General features: G+C 40.8%; 1 protein-coding gene and 1 long non-coding RNA gene across 3 annotated transcripts in view; one reads left to right on the forward strand and one right to left on the reverse strand.

Annotated features, from left to right (window-relative positions):
- KIAA0020 (KIAA0020 ortholog) overlaps positions 1–13,608 on the reverse strand; it is a 41,579-nt gene extending 27,971 nt beyond the window's left edge. Inside the window, exons 1-5 of the mRNA XM_010860694.1 lie at positions 13,502–13,608; positions 9,172–9,263; positions 8,210–8,428; positions 4,961–5,096; positions 4,003–4,078 (exon numbers count right to left, since the gene is read on the reverse strand). Coding sequence (XP_010858996.1) covers positions 4,003–4,078; positions 4,961–5,096; positions 8,210–8,428; positions 9,172–9,253 — 513 coding nt within the window. The 5' untranslated portion in view covers positions 9,254–9,263; positions 13,502–13,608. The remainder of the gene's footprint in view (positions 1–4,002; positions 4,079–4,960; positions 5,097–8,209; positions 8,429–9,171; positions 9,264–13,501) is intronic.
- Positions 13,609–13,732: 124 nt separating this feature from the next.
- Positions 13,733–19,619, forward strand: part of LOC105003495 — a 13,336-nt gene continuing 7,449 nt past the window's right edge. The window contains exons 1-3 of one of the 2 annotated variants that reach the window (XR_827118.1): positions 13,733–13,968; positions 15,246–15,330; positions 16,070–17,320. This is a non-coding gene — a long non-coding RNA (uncharacterized LOC105003495). Of the gene's footprint in view, positions 13,969–15,245; positions 15,331–16,069; positions 17,321–19,619 lie in introns of those variants that run through there. The other variant, XR_827119.1, reaches the window with a different exon arrangement.

The following is a 19,619-nucleotide window of genomic DNA, read 5'->3' on the forward strand; positions in this document are numbered from 1 at the left end:
CTTCATGGCTAATCAAATCTACATTACTTGGGAGTACAATTCTTTATTTAATTGTTCAGAGTGGCACTCTTTGGTTTTGCTGGCTACTGTATGGCATTGAGATAGGACTGGATTTAACTATTTTGTAAGATTTTATCATTATAATTAAAACCAAACCAAATCTGTACAATGATTATACATATTGTATTTCTCATTTCTCTGACAGTTACTTTACCTAAAAGAGGAATTTTCCAGGGCAAAAATTCTATTATGCTATTTTTTTTTTTTTTTTAATATAAATGATCTAGGAATGTTTGGCTTTGCCAACCAAAGTCTTGCTACATAAATAATTATATCCTGATACACACTGCAATTACATTATGAGCTAATCACTCCATTTCTCACATTTTCATTATAATTCCTGAATATACATCCAGTTATATTCCTAGAAAAGTATTTCAAATCTGATTCTCCAACCTTAACCCCCTCACAACTACTGGATGGATTAGATCCTCATTGATGGACTTCCTGATTAATTTTCTAAAGCAATAACCACAGATAATCAGTCATGCACTATTACTTTTTATATACTAGTCTATTTTAATAGTGCTTATTACCTGTTGCTAAGTCTGTCTTTAAATTTTTAAATTCTAACAAATCTGAAGGTAAAGGTGTATCTTCATCAAAGTCACAGGTTGTAGAAGAATTTGCTTAAGGGAGATCTGTATAGACATTTTTGATAAAATTTTTTAAATAATTTTAAAAAATCAGTCTGAGATTTCCCTGGTGGTCCGGTGGTTAAGAATCCACCTGCCAATGCAGGGGACACGGGTTCAATCCCCGGTCTGGGAAGATCCCACACACTGTGGGACAACTAGGCCCGCATGCGACAACTACTGAGCCTGCGTTCTAGAGCTGAGAGCTGCTACTACTGAAGCCCATGTGCCCAGAGCCCATGCTCTGCAACAAGGAAGTCACTGCAATGAGAAGCCTTTGCACCACCACTACCGTAGCCCCTCTGTGTCCCAATAGAGAAAGCTCAGGTGCAGCAACGAAGACCCAGTGCAGCCATTAATAAATAAATAAACAGAGTTATTATTTTTTTAAATTAGGCTGTTTTGTGCATATATTGATTACCTACTATGTAACCAATGTATGTGGTTTAAATTATTTTTCCGATGTAGAGTTAAAAGTGAGTTGGTGTTATTAGATATTTATAGATGAAAGTAAGTTTATGAGAAATTAAGAAACTTGCTATCCTTACGACTCTGGAATGAATTTCTTTGAGCCCAGATGCTGTTGTTGTTCTCCACTCCCTGCCCCCCCGGGCCCCCCACCCCCATTTGGATGCAGTAATGGGGCCAGATGCCATGATCTTAGTTTTTTTTAATATTTAGTTTTAAGCCAGTTGTTTCACTCTCCTCCTTCACCTTCATCAAGAGGCTCTTTAGCTTCTCCTCGCTTTCTGCCATTAGAGTGGTATCATCCACATATCTGAGGTTGTTGATGTTTCTCCCGCCTATCTTGATTCCAGCCTGTAACTCATCCAGCCTACCATTTCTCATGATGTGCTCAGCGTATATCACATCTCATGATGTGACAGCAGACAGCCCTGTCATACTCCTTTCATAATCATGAACCAATTAGTTGTTCCATACTTGCTTCTTGTTCCATACCGCATACACATTTCTCAGGAGACAGGTAGGATGGTCTGGTATTCCCATCTCTTTAAGAGCTTTCCAGTTCATTATAATCCACATAGTCAAAGGCTTCAGAGTAGTCAATGAAACAGAGGTAGATGTTTTTCTGGAATTCCCGATCTCTATGACCCAGCAAATGTGGACAATTTTCTCTCTGATTCCTCTTCCTTCTCTAAACCCTGCTTGGACATCTGGAAATTCTTGGTTCGCATAATGCTGAAGCCTAGCATGCAAGATTTTAAGCATGATCTTACTAGCATGGGAGATGAGTGCAACTGTCTGATGTTAGCACATTCTTGAGTATTACTCCTCTTGGGAATTGGGATGAAGATTGACCTTTTCCAGTCCTGTGGCCACTGCTGGGTATTTCAGATTTGCTGACATATTGAATGTAACACTTTGATGGCATCATCCTTTAGGGTTTTGAATAGTTTTACTGGCATTCTATCATATCCACTAGCTTTATTAACAGCAGTACTTCCTAAGGCCCACTTGACTTTGCTCTCCAGACTGTCTGGCTCTGGGTGACTGACCACATCATCACAGCAATCTGGTTCTCTTAGATCTTTTTTGTACCGTTCTTCCGTGTATTCTTTCCATCTCTTCTTGATCTCTTCAATGTCTACTAGGTCTCTACCGTTTCTGTCGTTTATTGTGCCCATCTTTGGGCAAAATATTCCTTTGATATTTCCAGTTTTCCTGAAGAGATCTCTAGTCTTTCCCCTTCTGTTGCTTTCTTCTAGTTTCACGTACAGTTCATGAAGGCTTTCTTGTCTCTCTGTGCTGTTTTTTGGAAATCTGTGTTCAGTTGGATATGCTATTCCCCTTCTCCCTTGCTTCTTGCTTCTCTTCTTTCTTTAGCTATTTGTAAGGCCTCCTCAGATAACCACTTTGCCATCTTGCTTTTCTTTTTCTTTGGGATGGTTTTGTTCGCTGCCTCCTGTACAATATTACGGACCTCCACCCATAGTTCTTCAGGCACACTGTTTACAAGTTCTAATCCCTTGAATCTATCAAATGTCTAATAGGGATGAAGACTAAGCTAAAGGATACAAAGTATGCACTGGTTACCAATGCTGCTGGCACACAGTAAAGAATAAATGGGCTGTCTTGTCTAAAAGCACAGATTAACTCCCAAGTCCATGGGCATCAGTAGTCACAATAACCTAAGGGTAAATGAGAAGGATCTTAAGCGTGCATGATTTATAAATTGAGCATTACTGTTAGAGATGAGTAGTTCTATCCTAAAAAGATCTTGCTGGCTTTAAGAATGCAGCAGCTGGAAACTTGCTATTGGAAAACAGTCCTTCAAATTTCAATACAGCATTTGTTTAGACCTACGTACATGGTATGACAAAGGCAGGCCCTCTGGGTCTCCAAAGATACTGAGTCTGTTGCCTTATAAGTGAATATCACTAAAAGTGTAAAAGTGTTAGCCATTCAGTCATCTCCAACTTGGCAACCCCATGGACTGTTGCCCAGCAGGTTCCTCCATCCATGGAATTCTCCAGGCAAGAATACTGGAGTGGGTAGCTGTTCCCTTCTCCTGGGACTGAAACCACATCTCCTGTGTTGGCAGGTGGATTCTTTACCATCTGAGCCATCAGGGAAGCCCAAATATCACTAAGTATTTATCCAAATATACAAGAATCAATAGAAGTTTACTATAAAACAGGATTAAAGAGCAATAATGAAAATCACTTTAAAACTCCCAAATCTACTATATTTTAAAGATCCTTTGTACAATGCTTATAAAAGCAAGGAAGAAAGTAATATGTTTGCTTTGCACATTCAAAATAGCCAGCATTTAGAACTTACAGAGTTCACAGTAAGAGATTCTAACAAGCACTGTTGAACTAATAAAGTCCCTGAGGTAACTTTAAGAGAACATTGAGTGAATCAAAGTCACTCAGTTGTGTCTGACTCTTGGCAACGCCATGGACTATATAGTTTAGGGAATACTCCAGGCCAGAATACTAGAGTGGGTAGCCTTTCCCTTCTCCAGGGGATCTTCCCAATCCAGGGAATCAAACCCAGGTCTCCCGCATTGCAGGCAGATTCTTTAACAGCCGAGCCAAGAACACACTGATTTAAATAAATTATTTTAAAATGAACAGCCAAATACTTGATAGTCTTTTTGTAATTTCCCAGCAGTGAGGTCTCTATTAAATTTTTCAGAGAGATTATAAAAGGTATTTGAAAACTGAAGCCAAATATAATAAAAACAGAAACAATTTCATCTGTAATAAATAATCAACTACCCTTTACTGAGAGTGAGTCAATTTAGTTCTTAAAATTGCAACTATGAGTACACCCCACTTACAGTTTTAATCTTCCCTTGAATCAACTTCTGCAAATCACTCATCAACTTCACTCTTTTCTCTTTGTCACAATCTTTTCTATAAAAGAGTCAGGAAACATAGCCTAAGTAAAGACATTATTTTAAACACACAAAACTAAAAACCGTACCAGTGTACGTTCATGCAGTTCAGTATGATCTTCCCTTCGAAGAAAGCAAATCTTTGACATTAAAATTACTATTCCAGAGCAGCTAGAGAAAAGTAATTTTCTCAAAGGCAGAAACTCATCTGATAAGGTATAATTTCATGTATCAATCTAAATCTTAACAGCCAGAACTTCAAAGCAAAGCAAATAATAAAACAAGTCCAAGATACCAAATACTCAAGTATTTCAAAACCTAGCCAAAAAGAACTATCCTCCATTTTCTCAGAAATTTCTCAGGAAGGATATCAAATCCATTTTAACTCTCATACAGTTTCCTAAGCAGATCTTGATACCATCCTAATGATTCCACGCATTTCTGTAAAGGGCACACACCCAGACAGTGATGCCTTTCCTGGAGTGTTATGCTGCTGCTGCTGCTGCTAAGTCGCATCAGTCGTGTCAGACTCTGTGTGACCCCATAGATGGCAGCCTCCCATCCCTGGGATTCTCCAGGCAAGAACACTGGAGTAGGTTGCCATTTCCTTCTCCAATGCATGCAAGTGAAAAGTGAAAGTGAAGTTGTTCAGTCGTGTCCGACTCTTAGCGACCCCATGGACTGCAGCCTACCAGGCTCCTCTGTCCATGGGATTTTCCAGGCAAGAGTACTGGAGTGGGTCGCCAGTGCCTTCTCCGGGAGTGTTAAGAAAAATCCCTAAATAACCGAAGTGCTATGTGATTTATTTTAGGACATCTCACTATTTACAAAGTAAATATTTACAAAGTTACTCCTCCATCATCTCCAAGAGCTCAATAAAGACATCATTAGCTAGCATTACCTTCTTAAGATCTCCCAAATCTGCTTTGCCCGAATGACGATGTCATAGTTGGTTTTATCACTGAGTTGCCTGCTCTGCTTCAGTTCTTTCTTCTTTTTTTTGAATTCATCCCATTTGGGTTTCTTGGCTGCTGACTCTAGTCATTACAGAAATTATTTTCAATTACACTTAACATTCTCAGTGCCATAAACACAGAGCAAATTTGGTACCTATGGCAATCAGTAATCAAGATCAATACTCATTGTGGGAACTAGAAGGGGAAAAATCATTCCCTATCAACTTAAACTTTATTTCATTTTCCAAGCAGTTTACACATTTTAAATTTGGTTGACACCAACTGTTCATTCACTCAACAAATTGATTCTTAACAGAACACCTATTAAGAAAAAAAAAGGAAAGTAAAAGGATTATAAAATCAATTACAAATTTTTAAGCATCTTTTTCCATTGTAAAAATAAAATTTTACTTTAGAACATAAAGATCATTGGACATTAGGTATAGTCAGTTCTCAATGAAAACAGAAATTAGTCCAAGTTAACATAGGAAAAACAATAGTCACAAATTCACTATTCTGAGTGCTGTTACGTATCAATTAATTTTTACAACAGCTCTGTGAGGTGGGTACTGTTATTATTCCCTCTCATGTCAGGGAAAGAAAGATACTGGGCAGATAAGCTCCCTATCCAAGGTCACGTAACTCCTAAGTGGCAGAGACAGGATGTAAACCCAGATATGGCTCTGAAACTTTATTCTCTGCTGTCTGTTACTCATGACAATGCACAGTGAAAATTTCTAAGTTCTCTACAATTTGGGTCATGCTATAAAAGTATCTTTCTACTGCTTATTTTTTTATCTTCATAATCTAAGCAACTTATTAATTGAATTAAAAAAAAAATCCCAATGAGGCCAAACAAAGAACTTAATAAGATGGGTATTATTTACATGAGTACCCTGCAAAAAACCCTCTGGAGAATTAGTTATTTCTAGACATTGCCCCTTCTCTGATTAGAAAATATATTCAAAAAACAAAATTCTCCTATAATCTTAAAACCTAGAGACTAAAATTTCATTTCCTTCTTGTCTTTCCCCCCACACATATTTTATATTAATTTCCTTGATGTCTTTACTTAAACATCATTATACTCTAAGTATTCCTCCATGAAACTAAATATTCCTCAAGAATGTAATTTTTAATGGCATATCATATACTACAATGTATTTTACTCCCCTTACTGCTCACTTACTTATTCCCAATCTAATAACAGAAGATTACAGGCAACAGAAGCATATTCACTATTAATATTGGGACATCGTGTACTACACAGCAGAGGATAGTAACCGATCCACAGTTCATTTAATTGTGAAAATATCTGGGCACCCTCAACATAAGCCATGTTGGGCTGCAGGAGATATAACCAGTTTTGGGAATGACTAGTATCCAGTCCCCCTCAGTTGCTGGTATTAAAATGAGAAAATCAGAGTTCCACTTTGAGATGCGGGGAACTTATCTCTTATAGCAAAAGGAACGAGGGCCACTCTTTAATGAGAATGTGTGTGCACTTAAAATGCAGGTATCAAGAAAGCCAGTGTAGGGACATCCCTGGTGGTCCAGTGGTTAAGAATCCTCCTTCTGATGAAGGGAACGCGGGTTCGATCCCTGGTCAGGGAATCCCACGTGCTGTTGGGCAACTAAGCCTGTGAGCTGTAACTGGATAGCTCATGCTCTCTAGAACGTGGGCTGCAACAAGAGAAGCCTGCGCATCACAGCAAAGACCCAGCACAGCCAAAAATAAGAAAATTTAAAAAAAAGAATACCAGTGTGGAAAGGAAGAATTAGGATCTATGAGAGAGAAGCAAGGTAAGAGTAGATAGGCCTGGAAGAAAAGGGGAAAAGAGAAAAGGGCTAGACCATGAAAAAATCCTTCAGGCCTCATGAAAAATAATGAAAATTTCCCTCCTTTCCTCTCTCCCTACGTCTCTGTCTTAAGGCTGCTGTCCCTCCAGCAAGCAACCCTAGGCAGAGCTGAGAGCAAGGACCAGGGCTCAGGGACTAGACTAAGAAGGCCCCTTAGCAATGGTCTCAGTTGGCAGCAAAAGGGCAGTGTCAGGCTCCAGCATGCTGGAGAAAAAGGGAATGAGAGACAGCAGAGAAAGTCTCCTGACGCTGCACAGAAGGCACCTGCAGGTCAGCAAGACGCACAGCAAGGGCAAGTTGTACAACAGATAGCAACGCTCTGAGTTAGAGACCACCCCTTGAACATCATCATGATGAAGAGAGTAGTAGTTTGTTTCAACAGACAAAGAATAGCCAGGCCAGCACTTCTAATCAGTTAGCAACCTAGCCTGCACCAGTTCAAGTCAAATCTATGACATATTATATATCTTCTCTGGAATGGTTTACCAGGTCTGAGCCGTATGATAAGCTAATGCTCTTAGAATGGCCTGAGCTCTGTGAGAGCAGTATCTACATGTATCTCATTCACCAGGACACTGGTTATTTAAGGCTGGCTTCCATGCTGATTACCTGGGGCTTGTACCCTCACTGGTTATTAATTTCTTTTCACTGTCTCTTGATGACAGTGTGCAGAAAACTCAAGTATTTGTTTGCTAAATGAATGAGTTCATTAATGTAAGCCTACAGAAAGGAATGCTTCATTGAGAGTCCAATGTATAAAGCCCATTACAACTTAGCCTAACTCCACAGCCAGGGGAATTTAGCAAGGGCCTAGGAATTCTAAGCACTAGAGGACAATTTTGTAAAAATAAAGAAGACAATAATAGCAACTCTCGAAAGTAAAAATAAAGACACCAGTAGCAACCCTGGAAAATGGAGAAGATGCTTTCTGTTGTTTATTTAATCCCATCTACCACCTTCCCATCTCCACCCGAGATACTGCCTGTCATGGAACAAGAACAGGAGGTCTCTAACAGACTTCAAGAGTCCCTGTGCACAATGGTTCAGGCAGGGCAGTTCAGGTCAGTTCAGTTCAGTCGCTCAGTCGTGTCTGACTCTTTGCGACCCCATGAACTGCAGGACGCCAGGCCTCCCTGTCTGTCACCAACTCCCAGAGCCTACCCATACTCATGTCCATTAGTCGGTGATGCCATCCAACCATCTCATCCTCTATCGTCCCCTTCTCCTCCTGCCCTCAATCTTTCCCAGCATCAGGATCTTTTCAAATGAGTCAGGTCTTCACAACAGGCAGGGCAAGCTTCTGCAAAAACCACACTGAAGAAATCAGTGCTTACCATCACTTTTACTGTCTGGCTGGAATTTCCTCTTCTGGTTGAATTTATTTGCCTGCTGGAATTTGTTCTTTGGTATTCTATCCCCTTGCTGCTTATTCTTGAACTGCTTCACACCTTTTTTCCCAGGTTTTGTGGCAGTTTTCTCAAATTTCTTAGATGTGATTTTAGGTCCACCTTCCTTAACAACTTTTTTGGGGAATGTCTTTGAAGAACCTGAATCTAGTGACAATAATAAATAGTTATTAGTTCAATGATCCTGGGCCTGGATCTTTTATCCACTGGGCTGTATTTGTTACAGAAAATTACACATTTTTCAGTGAAACATACTTTGTCCTTCTCTCAAAATGGAGCACAGGAGGACTTAAAAAATTACAACAAAATTTAAAAACTTCCTTTGATTATAAAATTATAACATAGGTTCATCATAGAAAACCTACAAAGTATAGAAATACATAGTAAAAACTGCTCATAATTCTAGAGATAACCCACCACTGTCAGGGGTATTTCTGTTTTAAGCACACATCACAAGATGAGATATTATTTATGTCTTTGTGTGTGTGTGTATTTTGGGGGTTAACGACATAATAGGAGTCTAAGAATAAAATGAACATTTAGAACTTAGAAAGTACATCATATAGACAAATTCAAAATGTTTATACCTCAAAATTTCTAGCTGAAAGAAAAAAAAAACATAAAGACTGCTTAGGAAATTCGTCACTGACTTTTCTATTTTGTAATACTGACACCTGATGGAACAGTAAAGACATCACAATGAGAAATCCTGAAGATCTGGCTTGCCAGTAAACATATCAATCACTCATACACAGTGACACTTGGTCCGCCATTTTAATCCTAACTCTAACCTATGAAGATTGGAATCTGCTACATCACTTCTCATCCCACCAAACCCTCCCTCCAAGAGACAAAACCACCACAAGGGAAGCATGTTTTGAGTATCTTACCATTGTTTTTATGAAATTTGCTTTTTTCTTGTGACGTCTTTGTACCTTTACCTGTTAATTTTTTTTTCCCTTTGACTTCCATTATAGCAACTCTGGAAAACAAAAACAAAATCCAGAAATGATCACTAAATTGCTCTCATCCAATGAAGGTCCTTAGTCATCACGGCTCCATTTACTCCTTGACCACAGATGCAGGAGAAATTATCTGTGCCCATGAGGAGTCCAGGAACTACACAATCACTATTTCTAAGATTGAGAAAGTAAAATTAGACACCAATACAGAAACTAAGAACACACACACACACCTTGACTAGTGAGTGATGTTTTGGAGGCAACATTATAGTGACAGTAAAGGTTACAAATAAATCATTATTTTCACTAAGCAGGCTACAACTGTTAGTGTTTGCATTTCTTACAACAGTGGGAGGATTTTTGTGACAAGAAACTGAAAATATTACCATTTCCCCAGCCAGGAACAAACAATACATTACACTTAATCACATTCAAATTTAATGAAATAATACAAAAGATTATCTAAAAGTTTCCTATGTAACCCAATGTAGCTAAAACAAAAAACAACTTCAAATGTTTGTTATTCTTTGAGAGGCAACAGATAATTTTCAAAGACCTCCAAGATAAGACTGTTGACATACGGAATATTTCATTTGAAAGGAATCTGGCTAGCCGGTCATTTCTGGATTGAGACCCCACTGTGCACAGGGCAAATACCAGCTAACCCTTCCACTGCCCAATGCTCCTGAAAGCAGAATGTATCAAGAACAAAAGTTACTGTGTGTTATTTGTCTATTTCTGTACCTTCCAAAGTTGCATGTTCAACTCATTTCAAAATATCTAAAGCTGACCATCTAGGGCAGATGTTAGAAATATCTGACAATTCCAGATATTTCTAGACAAGAATTGTCCATTGAAGAACAACACATTTCTCAAAATATTAATAGGTACACGAAAAAAGTGTTCTGGAGTGAAAGGCATTTGGGAAACACTTAAATGAAAATAATTAACGAGGCTTCTTTAAGAAAAATCAGATTCTTAGAGTCTTTTAATTTGCTAATTTAAGCCATTAATCACCAAGCACAAGCCAAAGTAAGCATGATTTTCCAACCAGGTTGAACCACTTTTTCCTGGAACATCACAAGGGACCAGTAGGGTCCCAAAGAATACTCTGGAAAATGAATGGCCTCTGACTTAGTTTCCTTCGGTCATTTGTAACTGCACGGTCCCAGCCACTTGGCTGAAGCCTTCATAACCACTTCTGCATCCCTCAGCTCCTCTATGCAGGAACTTTCTATTTCCATATGTTTAGTTTTAGAGAAGAGTTGGGAAAGATACACAGAAAGTTACAGTATATCCCTATTTCCCCTAATGTGAACAACTTACCATGATGCATTAACCAAAACTAAGAAACAACCTTAATATAATGCTAAATTTGGATTTTGATAGTTTTTCCACTAATATACTTTTTCTATTAATATTCCAGAATTTGTTGTTGTTGTTCAATCGCTAACTGGTCTCTTTTTTGACCCCATGGACTAGGGCCCACTAGGTTCCTCTGTCCATGGGATTTTTCCAGGCACGAATACTGGAGTGGGTTGCATTTCCTTCTCCAGGGGATCCTCCTGACCCAGGGACTGAACTTTACTTTTCTGCTTGGCAGATAGATTGTTTACCACTGAGTCACCTGGGAAGCCCATGCCTTGCATTTAATTCAGTCTTCTTTTAATTTCCACTAATCTGTGACAGTCTATTAGTTTTCACTTGTTTCTCATGACCGAGACTGGCACTGTGCAGAATGAATATCCCATATTGGGGGTGAGTCCGACATCTTCCCGTGAATCTACTGATATTACGAATTTGAGGGAAGAATACCATAAAGAAGCGCCCTTTCAACCCATCACATTAGGGGAAGCATGATATCGACAGGACTAGTGTTAGTAACCTTGATCGCTTGGTTAAGGGTAGGGTTTGCCAGGTGTCTCCACTGTAACGTTAGTGTTTCCATTTCTATACTCTGTTTATTCAAAGCAAGTTACTAAATTCAGCCCAAGCTGAAGAGGAGGGGAATTAAGCTCCACTTCTTAGAGTGCGGAGTATTAACAAATTTGAATCAATAATACAATAAAATCTCCACAGCAATTAATAAATATTTTGGATGATACATTTGAAGAGCATGCAAATACCGTGTATCTTCCACTGATTTTTTTTTAACTCTCTCCACTGGATCTTGCCTGCAGCAATTACTGTGGTGTTTTAATGGTGACTATTTTCCTACTTACTTTTACCTTTATTATTTTGAATTCTTCTGTATGTAAACTTTATTCCTTCTCTCCATTTATTCAATCATTTATTTACATCAGTATAGCCTCACAGACATTTTATTACTTGGGTTATGGACTCATAGTATCTTTATTTTGTTGCTAAAATTATTCCAGTTTTGACATTTCTAAGTTTCTGTGTCCTTTTACCATGGTCCATCCTTTTTTCTTCTTAGCATGTCTTTAATTTCTGGCACTTCTTTCAAGTTTACCTTTTCTTATCTCTGCACAAGTCCTAAAGTCAGTCATTCTTCAAGGAACCCTGATTCCTCTTATTGAGATCTGAGTGCTAGGTATGCCTGTCACTGTGGTGCCACTGCTTCTTGGTCTTTTGACTAGACAAGGCTAGGTAATATATGTATGTACATTAGTCTTTTGTGTACAAAGAAACCTGTATTTCTGTATCAAGTTCACACTAATGTCTTGAACACTAAACATGTACCACAGGGTTATGGTTGGTAAAAACAAATTTATCAACTACAGTATTTATTTACAGTGTGTCATTTCCTGACAGTATCCATTCAAAACACTGCTTTTCAAAGTTAGTTAGGTTACATCTTTTCCCTTCACTCCTTCATTGAGGTCATTGGAGGCGTGGGGTGGGGTTGGCCGGGGTGGGGGTGGGGGGCGGAAGCAGGCGAAGCATAGCATGTGGGATCTCAGTACTTCGAACTCAGCGTCCCCTGCATTGGAAGCTTGGAGTCTTAACCACTGGATATACATCTGTACTAGTTAGATTCATTTTATTTAGGTCTGCATTCCATTTCCAGGCATGTCAGTTGACTTTCTTTTCATTCGCCTAGGGTCGATCATTCTTCTTGATGCACAGTGCTGATTTTGACAAACCCACAGTCATGTAGCCTCCACCACAGCACCTTACAGAACTATCCACAACTCCCAGAGGTTCCCTGTGGAGCCCCTTTGCAATCATCCTCTTCTGGCTCTCTTGGCAACACCTGATCTTTCTTTCTACCCTCCAGCTTTGTGACTTTTCAAAAATGTCATGCAAATGGAATCAGACAGTATACAGCCTTTGGGGTCTTGCTTCCTTCATGTAACAAAATGCATTTGCTTGTAGACCCTGTGCCATAACATCCAACCATCACATTCCAGTGTCTTGGAATCATCTCTTTTTCCCTTCCATTACTCTATTCAGACACTTTATCTCTTGTTCAGATTGCAGTTAGAGTCAATTTGCTATGATTCCACTCCCTGCTGCCTGATTAATCTTCCATTATTACATCTATTCCATGTTATTTACCTGCTCCAACACCTTCAGAAGTTTCCCACTGCTTACAGGAAAAATTTCAAACTCAGTCTTTGTGCTGTGTCCGACTCTTTGGGACCCGACAGACTGTAGCCCGCCAGGCTCCTCTGTCCATGGGGATTCTCCAGCCACGAATACTGGAGTGGGTTGCCATGCCCTCCTCCAGGCGATCTTTCCAACCCAGTGATTGAACCCAGGTCTCCCACATTGCAGTGCTGAACTCACTGCCTCTGGCTGAACGTAGTTTTCCCTGGGTCTCCAGATTTCAGGGGTGCCTCTAGCCACGCTCTGCGTCTTGGCTTAAAGATCAGTTCTTTAGACTCCCCTATCCTCTATCTCGGCACCTAGTTCATTTCTTCCTAGCGCTAACAACTTTCAACTGTACATTCAGATTGCAAACTGGGCATCTGGTCCTGACCGGGCGCAGAGTGAGTGAGTGTCAAACATACAACAGAAAGGCTGAAAGCGAACTAGCCCGGACCCGGACTTTAGAGGCTGAAGGTAATAAAAGCTAACCCAGCACTCTCTAGGCAGCGTGGCAGGGAGAGGAGCTGTACACCCGCCCTTCTCCCCAGGCTCCCTTCAATCCCCAAACTCCCACAACAGAGACGGCCACAGAAAGCCGCCCGGCTGGTGACAGGGTGAAACCTCTACCTCAGAAACCCTCCGACTCCAGCACCGGGCAGGGAGCTAGGCCCTCCAGAAGCACCGCCGAGTCCCCCTCACTCACCGCACACGTGTGGCCCTGGCAGGCGCGGGTCCCGGCTCCGCCGCTGCGGCTTCCGCTTCCCCGCCTTGCTCCGCCCCCTAGCCTTTCCTCTTCTTCCTCAGCCGAGCTAGAGTTAAGGGGCTGGCAGTAGCCGGAAAAACGAAAATTCGGCATTTCTACTGGTCCGCGTCTAGTCATACGTCATCTAGAGGCGCGAGTGCGGCGCCACGGGAGTTTTGGCCCTAGAAAGTATCCGTGGGTCAATGACGTGATGGTGGCTACTCAAAGTGACGTAATTAACCCTTTCCCGTGCCGGTTGCAGAGCTGGCGGTTTCTAGAGGAGGCTGACCGATTGTGGAAGTGGAAGTTTGGTTGGCCGGGCTTCTCCTTGTTCTTCAGTCGCTAAGTCGTGTCTGACTCTTTGTGATACCAATGAACTGCAGCACGCCAGGCTCCTCTGTCCTCCGCGATCTCCTGGAGTTTGTTCAGTTGAGTCGGTGATGCTCTCTAAGCATCTCATCCTCTGTCGTCCCCTTCTCCTTTTGCCTTCACTCTTCCCCACCATCAGGGTAGCAGGGAGCATTACAGGGACATCTCGGTAGTTGGCTAGGATTGCGATCTCGTTTCTTTCAATTTCTTAGCTGGATGGTTTTGGGAAAATCACTCAATTTCTCTGAGCCTTGGTTACCTGATCAATAAACTATAGATGGCATCACTGACTAGATGGACGTGAGTCTGAGTGAACTCCGGGAGTTGATGATGGACAGGGAGGCCTGGCGTGCTGCAATTCATGGGGTCGCAAAGAGTCGGACACGACTGAGCGACTGAACTGAAGTCATACATGGAAAGCGCCTAGCACAATAAATGATTTGAACAACCGCTCAATAAATGCTTGCCATTTTAAACCTCTGCGAGTTCCTCCAGACGGTAGTTAGCCCACTTAAGGCTTTAGGAAATCAGACTACTTAGGATGTTATCCCCATCTTACAGATGAAGAAACACACCACAAACTTGCTCTGGTCAAACAAAGCAATTTATTCCCTAACAGTTTTGGAACTCATGCTAGTAGCGAGGTTGTGCACCCTCTGGAGGTTCTAGGGTAGCATTCTTTGCCCCTTCCAGCTTCTAGCGGTTCCAGGCATTCCTTGGCTTGGACTGCATGACTGCAGTCTCTGCCTCTGTCTTCACATGTCTTTCTCTTCTATGTCTTCCTGTCTTCCATATATTATAAAGACACATGGCTTTGGATTTAGGGCCCATCAGGATAATCAAGGATGCTCTCATTCAGAGGTCCTTACTTAATCATATCTGCAAAGATCCTGTTCCCAAAAGCAGTCTCTTTCATAGGTTCTGCGGGATGGTATACTGATACATCATTTGGAGGGCCACTGGGAAAGTTGAGGAATAGGACTTGATCCCAGGGGTGTCAAGCATCAGATTTTACTGTCTTCCAAATCACATTTCCCACCTCTTAAGGCATCAGGCTTGAGACTGGTATTTCACTAGACTTGGCTTCTTGAGGACAGGGACCATCATTACTTCCCAAACACCTATGGCACTATTCAGCACATAGACAGTTGCTAAGTACGTTCTGTGAGCCTTAAGAATTACGTTTCGATAAGCTCTTTTAAGTCTCATAAGAACAGTTAAGCAGGTCTTTCCCCTCAAGTTATGTAGAAAGGGGAAACATTCAGTAGTTTTGATCCAGTCAGTCTGACTCCAAACTCAAAATGACTGACTATGGACTACTATCTCTAATTCACAGATCCTCCAATGAAAGCTCAAGAGGAGAGAATACAAAACAAGAACGGCAGAAGGTCCATTGCAGCACCTATTAGGCAAACAGAATGGTATGTACTAGCCAATAATAATGATAAAATCTTCATGTACACACCCTACCTGAAAGAGATATATTTATATTTTCAACACCACAGTTTGCATCACCCACATCCTCTCAGACACATCCATGTAGCTGTCAAACGTATTGGGTTGGCCAGAAAGTTCGTTTGAGGTTTTCTATCTGATCTTACTGAAAAACCCCAGAGAAACTTTCTGGCTAACCCAATACATCAAACTCTGTTCATCTGCCTTCTCACCAAGAAGAAAAAAAAAAGTCACATACCTAAGTCCTAGATTATTATTAATGATGTTATTTATCCAATCTGTGTGCTGTCAAAAATTTCACAGTAAGATTGACTTGAGTGTTTGATTTGTTTGGAGTCAGTTGGAAGTATCTTGTGGTTTCACAGGACAACAACAACAAAAAATTTCTATAATTTTACAGTTAACCAAGTTAATTCTTCAAATATCTAATACCTGTCCATTTCCCCTATGCTCCATGCCCTCCCTTCCCTTCCAGCCTCTGACAACCATCAATCTATTCTGTTTTTATGAGTTCAGGTTTTTGAGATTCCACATGTGAGTGAGATCACACCGTATTTGTCTTTTTCTGACTGACTTGTTTCTCTATTGTTTCCTGACTGCAACATGTAACTCTCAGTTTCCAGATCTATATCAGAGTTCAGGGCTGGGAGAATGGAGAAAAGATGAATGGAGAAAAGATGAAACCCACTTTTTTCCTCCCAATAGGGCTCTATCCTTTCATACCAGAGGGAGAAGACCTGGCAGTGTTTCCCGTCTATTTAAATGCCTAGAACTCAGTCACACGGCTGCCCCCTGGACTGGAAGACCATCAGACATACTGTTAACCAAGCATTTGGATTCCATTCTTTTTCCAGTACTGTAGTAAAATTACAGGTAACTTGGCAAATATGCTTTCATCCAGCAACAGAGATTTGTTATTTAATCTGGTTTAAAACTTAAAATAACTCTAGTTAAGCTAAAACTTAAAATTATTGTGGTATCCAAGGTAGGGGATCTCAATCTTGGCCACACATCAGAATCACCTGTGGATTAAAAAAAAAAACAACCCAACAACAGTAATTCTGATTTAATTAGTCTGAAGTGGGACCTGGCCACTGAGAATTTGGAAAGTTCCCCCAGATCACACTAAGGTGTGGCTAAAATTGAGTTGCTTATTTAGGGAATGGAGTTCAAGTTGGTGATTTGATTTGATTTTCCAGTTAAATGAGGATTAAACCCTGTAACCTTCTGGTTCCTCTTTTTGTGGTCACCAGAATTAGAGAATTAAATATAAAGTGCACTTGTTTCTCTAAGTAGAATTTCTTAGATATAACTGTATCTCTCTTATTGCTTGAGGTCTCCTGCAATGAATTAACATCATTATATATTGAAAATGGTTTAAATTTGAACTATATGCTTTCAAATGTATTCTGGAAAAAGTTCTTTTTTTTTTTTTTTTAATTTGTCACTATTTTGTGCAATTTTCCTCTTTTTCATAAAAATAAAGTGTTAGGTGTCAGCTCCCATACATCTCCCCTCCCTCCAAATCAGTTCTTTAAAGTTTTAACTAATGGATTTTTAACTAACGATGTTCTTTTTGTGTCTCCCAATGCATAAGCAGGGATAAAGGGCATGTTATTGATGTAAAACATAAGTGGGACTTTGGCAACGATTGGGTTTTATTTTCAGGACCTATTAGAATCATAAATCCATGGAAACGGAGCAGTTGCCAACACATTTTCCTTTAGTAAAAAAGAACTGCTTCTGAGTAGAGTGGATTATGTCTTTCAATACCACATATTTGCTAAAAAGTGCACAAATATAAACATTAATTGTGCATTCCGAATTTCCAGTTACTGTGTAGTAGACATAAAATTGACCTGGTCCTAGTTTTACTTTCTTTGATGACATTGTTAAGAGCCACAGAAAAATCAGATCAATAAGATGGTGGCTCCGTTGGTAAAGAATCCGCCTGCAATGCAGGAGACCACCTGCAATTCAGGAGACCCAGATTCAACCCCTGGGTCGGGAAGATCCCCTAGAAAAGGGAATGGCAACCCACTCCAGTATTCTTGCCCGAGAAATCCCATGGACAGAAGAGCCTAGTGGGCTACACTCCATGGGGTTGCAAGAGTTGGACATGACTTAGTGATCAAACCACCAGCACCACCAAACATAAAATTGACCTTGTCCTAATTATACTTTGTTTGGTGACACTCTTAAGAGCCACAGAAAAATTAGATCAATAAGATAAAAGTGTATCTGATTGTAGTATAAAATACCACTTTTAATGAAAGATCATATCAAAGATTAGTTCGTATCACTTAAAGCCCATGAGTCATACTTAACACTGCACTATCATAGAACAGAACTCCTCAAGCAATAGGTACCAGCACTAGGTTTTAGCAGGTGGGAACAATGAACATGTTTTTGGTTTAACTTTTTGCTGAACTTGTTTGCAGGCTTTATGAAAGGTATTTCCTTTGCAAACTCGTGACTGGTTTTGACTTGTGATTTCCTTGACTTCTGAGCAAGCTCATTAATATATGAATCATTTTCTATTTCTCCCATTTTACTTTTAAAAACTATAGAAATGTTAAGTCAGGACTTAACAGTGATGTCTAGCTCTATATACCTACTCAGTTTTCCTCCTCATTTTAAGATGGTGAAAAGATTAACCAACAACCTAAGCCCGTTATGTCACTTTGAATTTTCCAGCAGATGCCGAGATAGTATGAGAAGGCCAAGACATGTATTGGGGGTGGGAAGCCTGTGAAAGACAAGGAGAGAGAGAACAGGATTAAGTCAGAAGCCTCAGGCCATAATACTGATCAAATCCTGATCTGAAGGGACTGATGGACAGGAGAAAGGTGTGGTAAAAAGATCTGTTGATTGAGACTCTGGTAATCATACCCTTGTAAGGTGAAGAATACTACAGAGATCCTTTTGCACTGACCATATCTGCTAAGAAGTACTGAGAGGCGCCTGAGTGGATCACCTGGGCTCTACAGTGATCCCACGCATCCCCCATGTAGAAAAGCAGCCTTAGCTCTTCCTGCTGATGTGAGTTCATCACTCTTGCCAACATGGTTGAGGAGTTCCTCTTCTCACTGTTGGTCCTGGACACAGTGAGTCCAAAACATCCAGGAGGCATCTATAGCTCAGTGGAACTCTTGCTCTATCCTCTGCCAAGAATGTGTCTCCTTTGCAGAGCCCAGAGCTGTAAGAACAGAAAGCACAAATTGCCCAGAGGACCATTTAGAATGATGGCAAGTGGGGCCATTCCTGCTTCTGCTCCTTAGTTCCAGGCCTGTGTGGTTGTCATCTTATAGCACCATATAGAGATCTCTCACTTGGATTTATTCTGCATTCTGGAGGACAGCATCCCATTTTTGCAGATTACGGCCTCTGAGTTGGTGCTTCGGCTTCACCTTTAAAAAGCCAATGCACAGCTGTGTCACATGGCTGCCTCTGGGGGAGCAGTGTGAAATGTGTCTTGTGGATCACATGACCTCCTTTGCTGTGAAGTGTGTTCCCTATTCAGATGCTATGTTGTGTAGTTTTCCATGACTATAGATCAGGTACTTCTTAGCTTCTGGACAGTGGTCCTGGCTGAGGCTCTTGGGCAGGAAAAGCAAGTCCATACTTGAAATAGGACTCTATATTATGAGGAGAAACAGCTGGCCCTTCCAGAGTAATAGGGGCCCAATGTCATCAACTCATCAGTAGGTGACCTGCTGGTCTCTGGGAAACAGTGCCAATTCAAGGGCTCAGCACTGGTTTCTGTTGCTGGCAGGTCTACATTCAGAGGAATCAGTAGTTAGACTGGCTCTGGTAAGTGGGAGTTCACACTGCTTGGCCCACATGTAGCCTCCGTCACTGTCACTGTGGCCACTACGTTCATGTACCCACCAGGCCAGCTCTAGAGTGTCTAGTGTTGCAAGCTCACCAATGTCAACTGGCTGAATCAGCTTGTCTTGTTGGTTGTTCCGTGGTTATTGTGGATGCCTTTTGATTGGGCTTCCTTTGTGGCTCTCATGGGAAAGAAACTGCCTGCCCTGCAATGCAGGAGACTTGGGTTCGATCTCTGGGTTGAGAAGATCCCCTGGAGAAGAGAATGGTTACCCACTTCAGTATTCTTGCCTGGAGAATGCCATGGACAGAGGAGCTTGGTAGGCTACAGTCCATGGGGTTGCAAAGAGCTGGACATGACTAAGAAACTAACACTTTGTTGGGTAGTATCATGTGAAAATGGTCACCTGCCATGTCCATTCCC

The sequence above is a fragment of the Bison bison genome, unplaced genomic scaffold (genome assembly GCF_000754665.1).
Source record: "Bison bison bison isolate TAMUID 2011002044 unplaced genomic scaffold, Bison_UMD1.0 scf7180017864469, whole genome shotgun sequence".
NCBI classification, from domain to species: domain Eukaryota; kingdom Metazoa; phylum Chordata; class Mammalia; order Artiodactyla; family Bovidae; genus Bison; species Bison bison.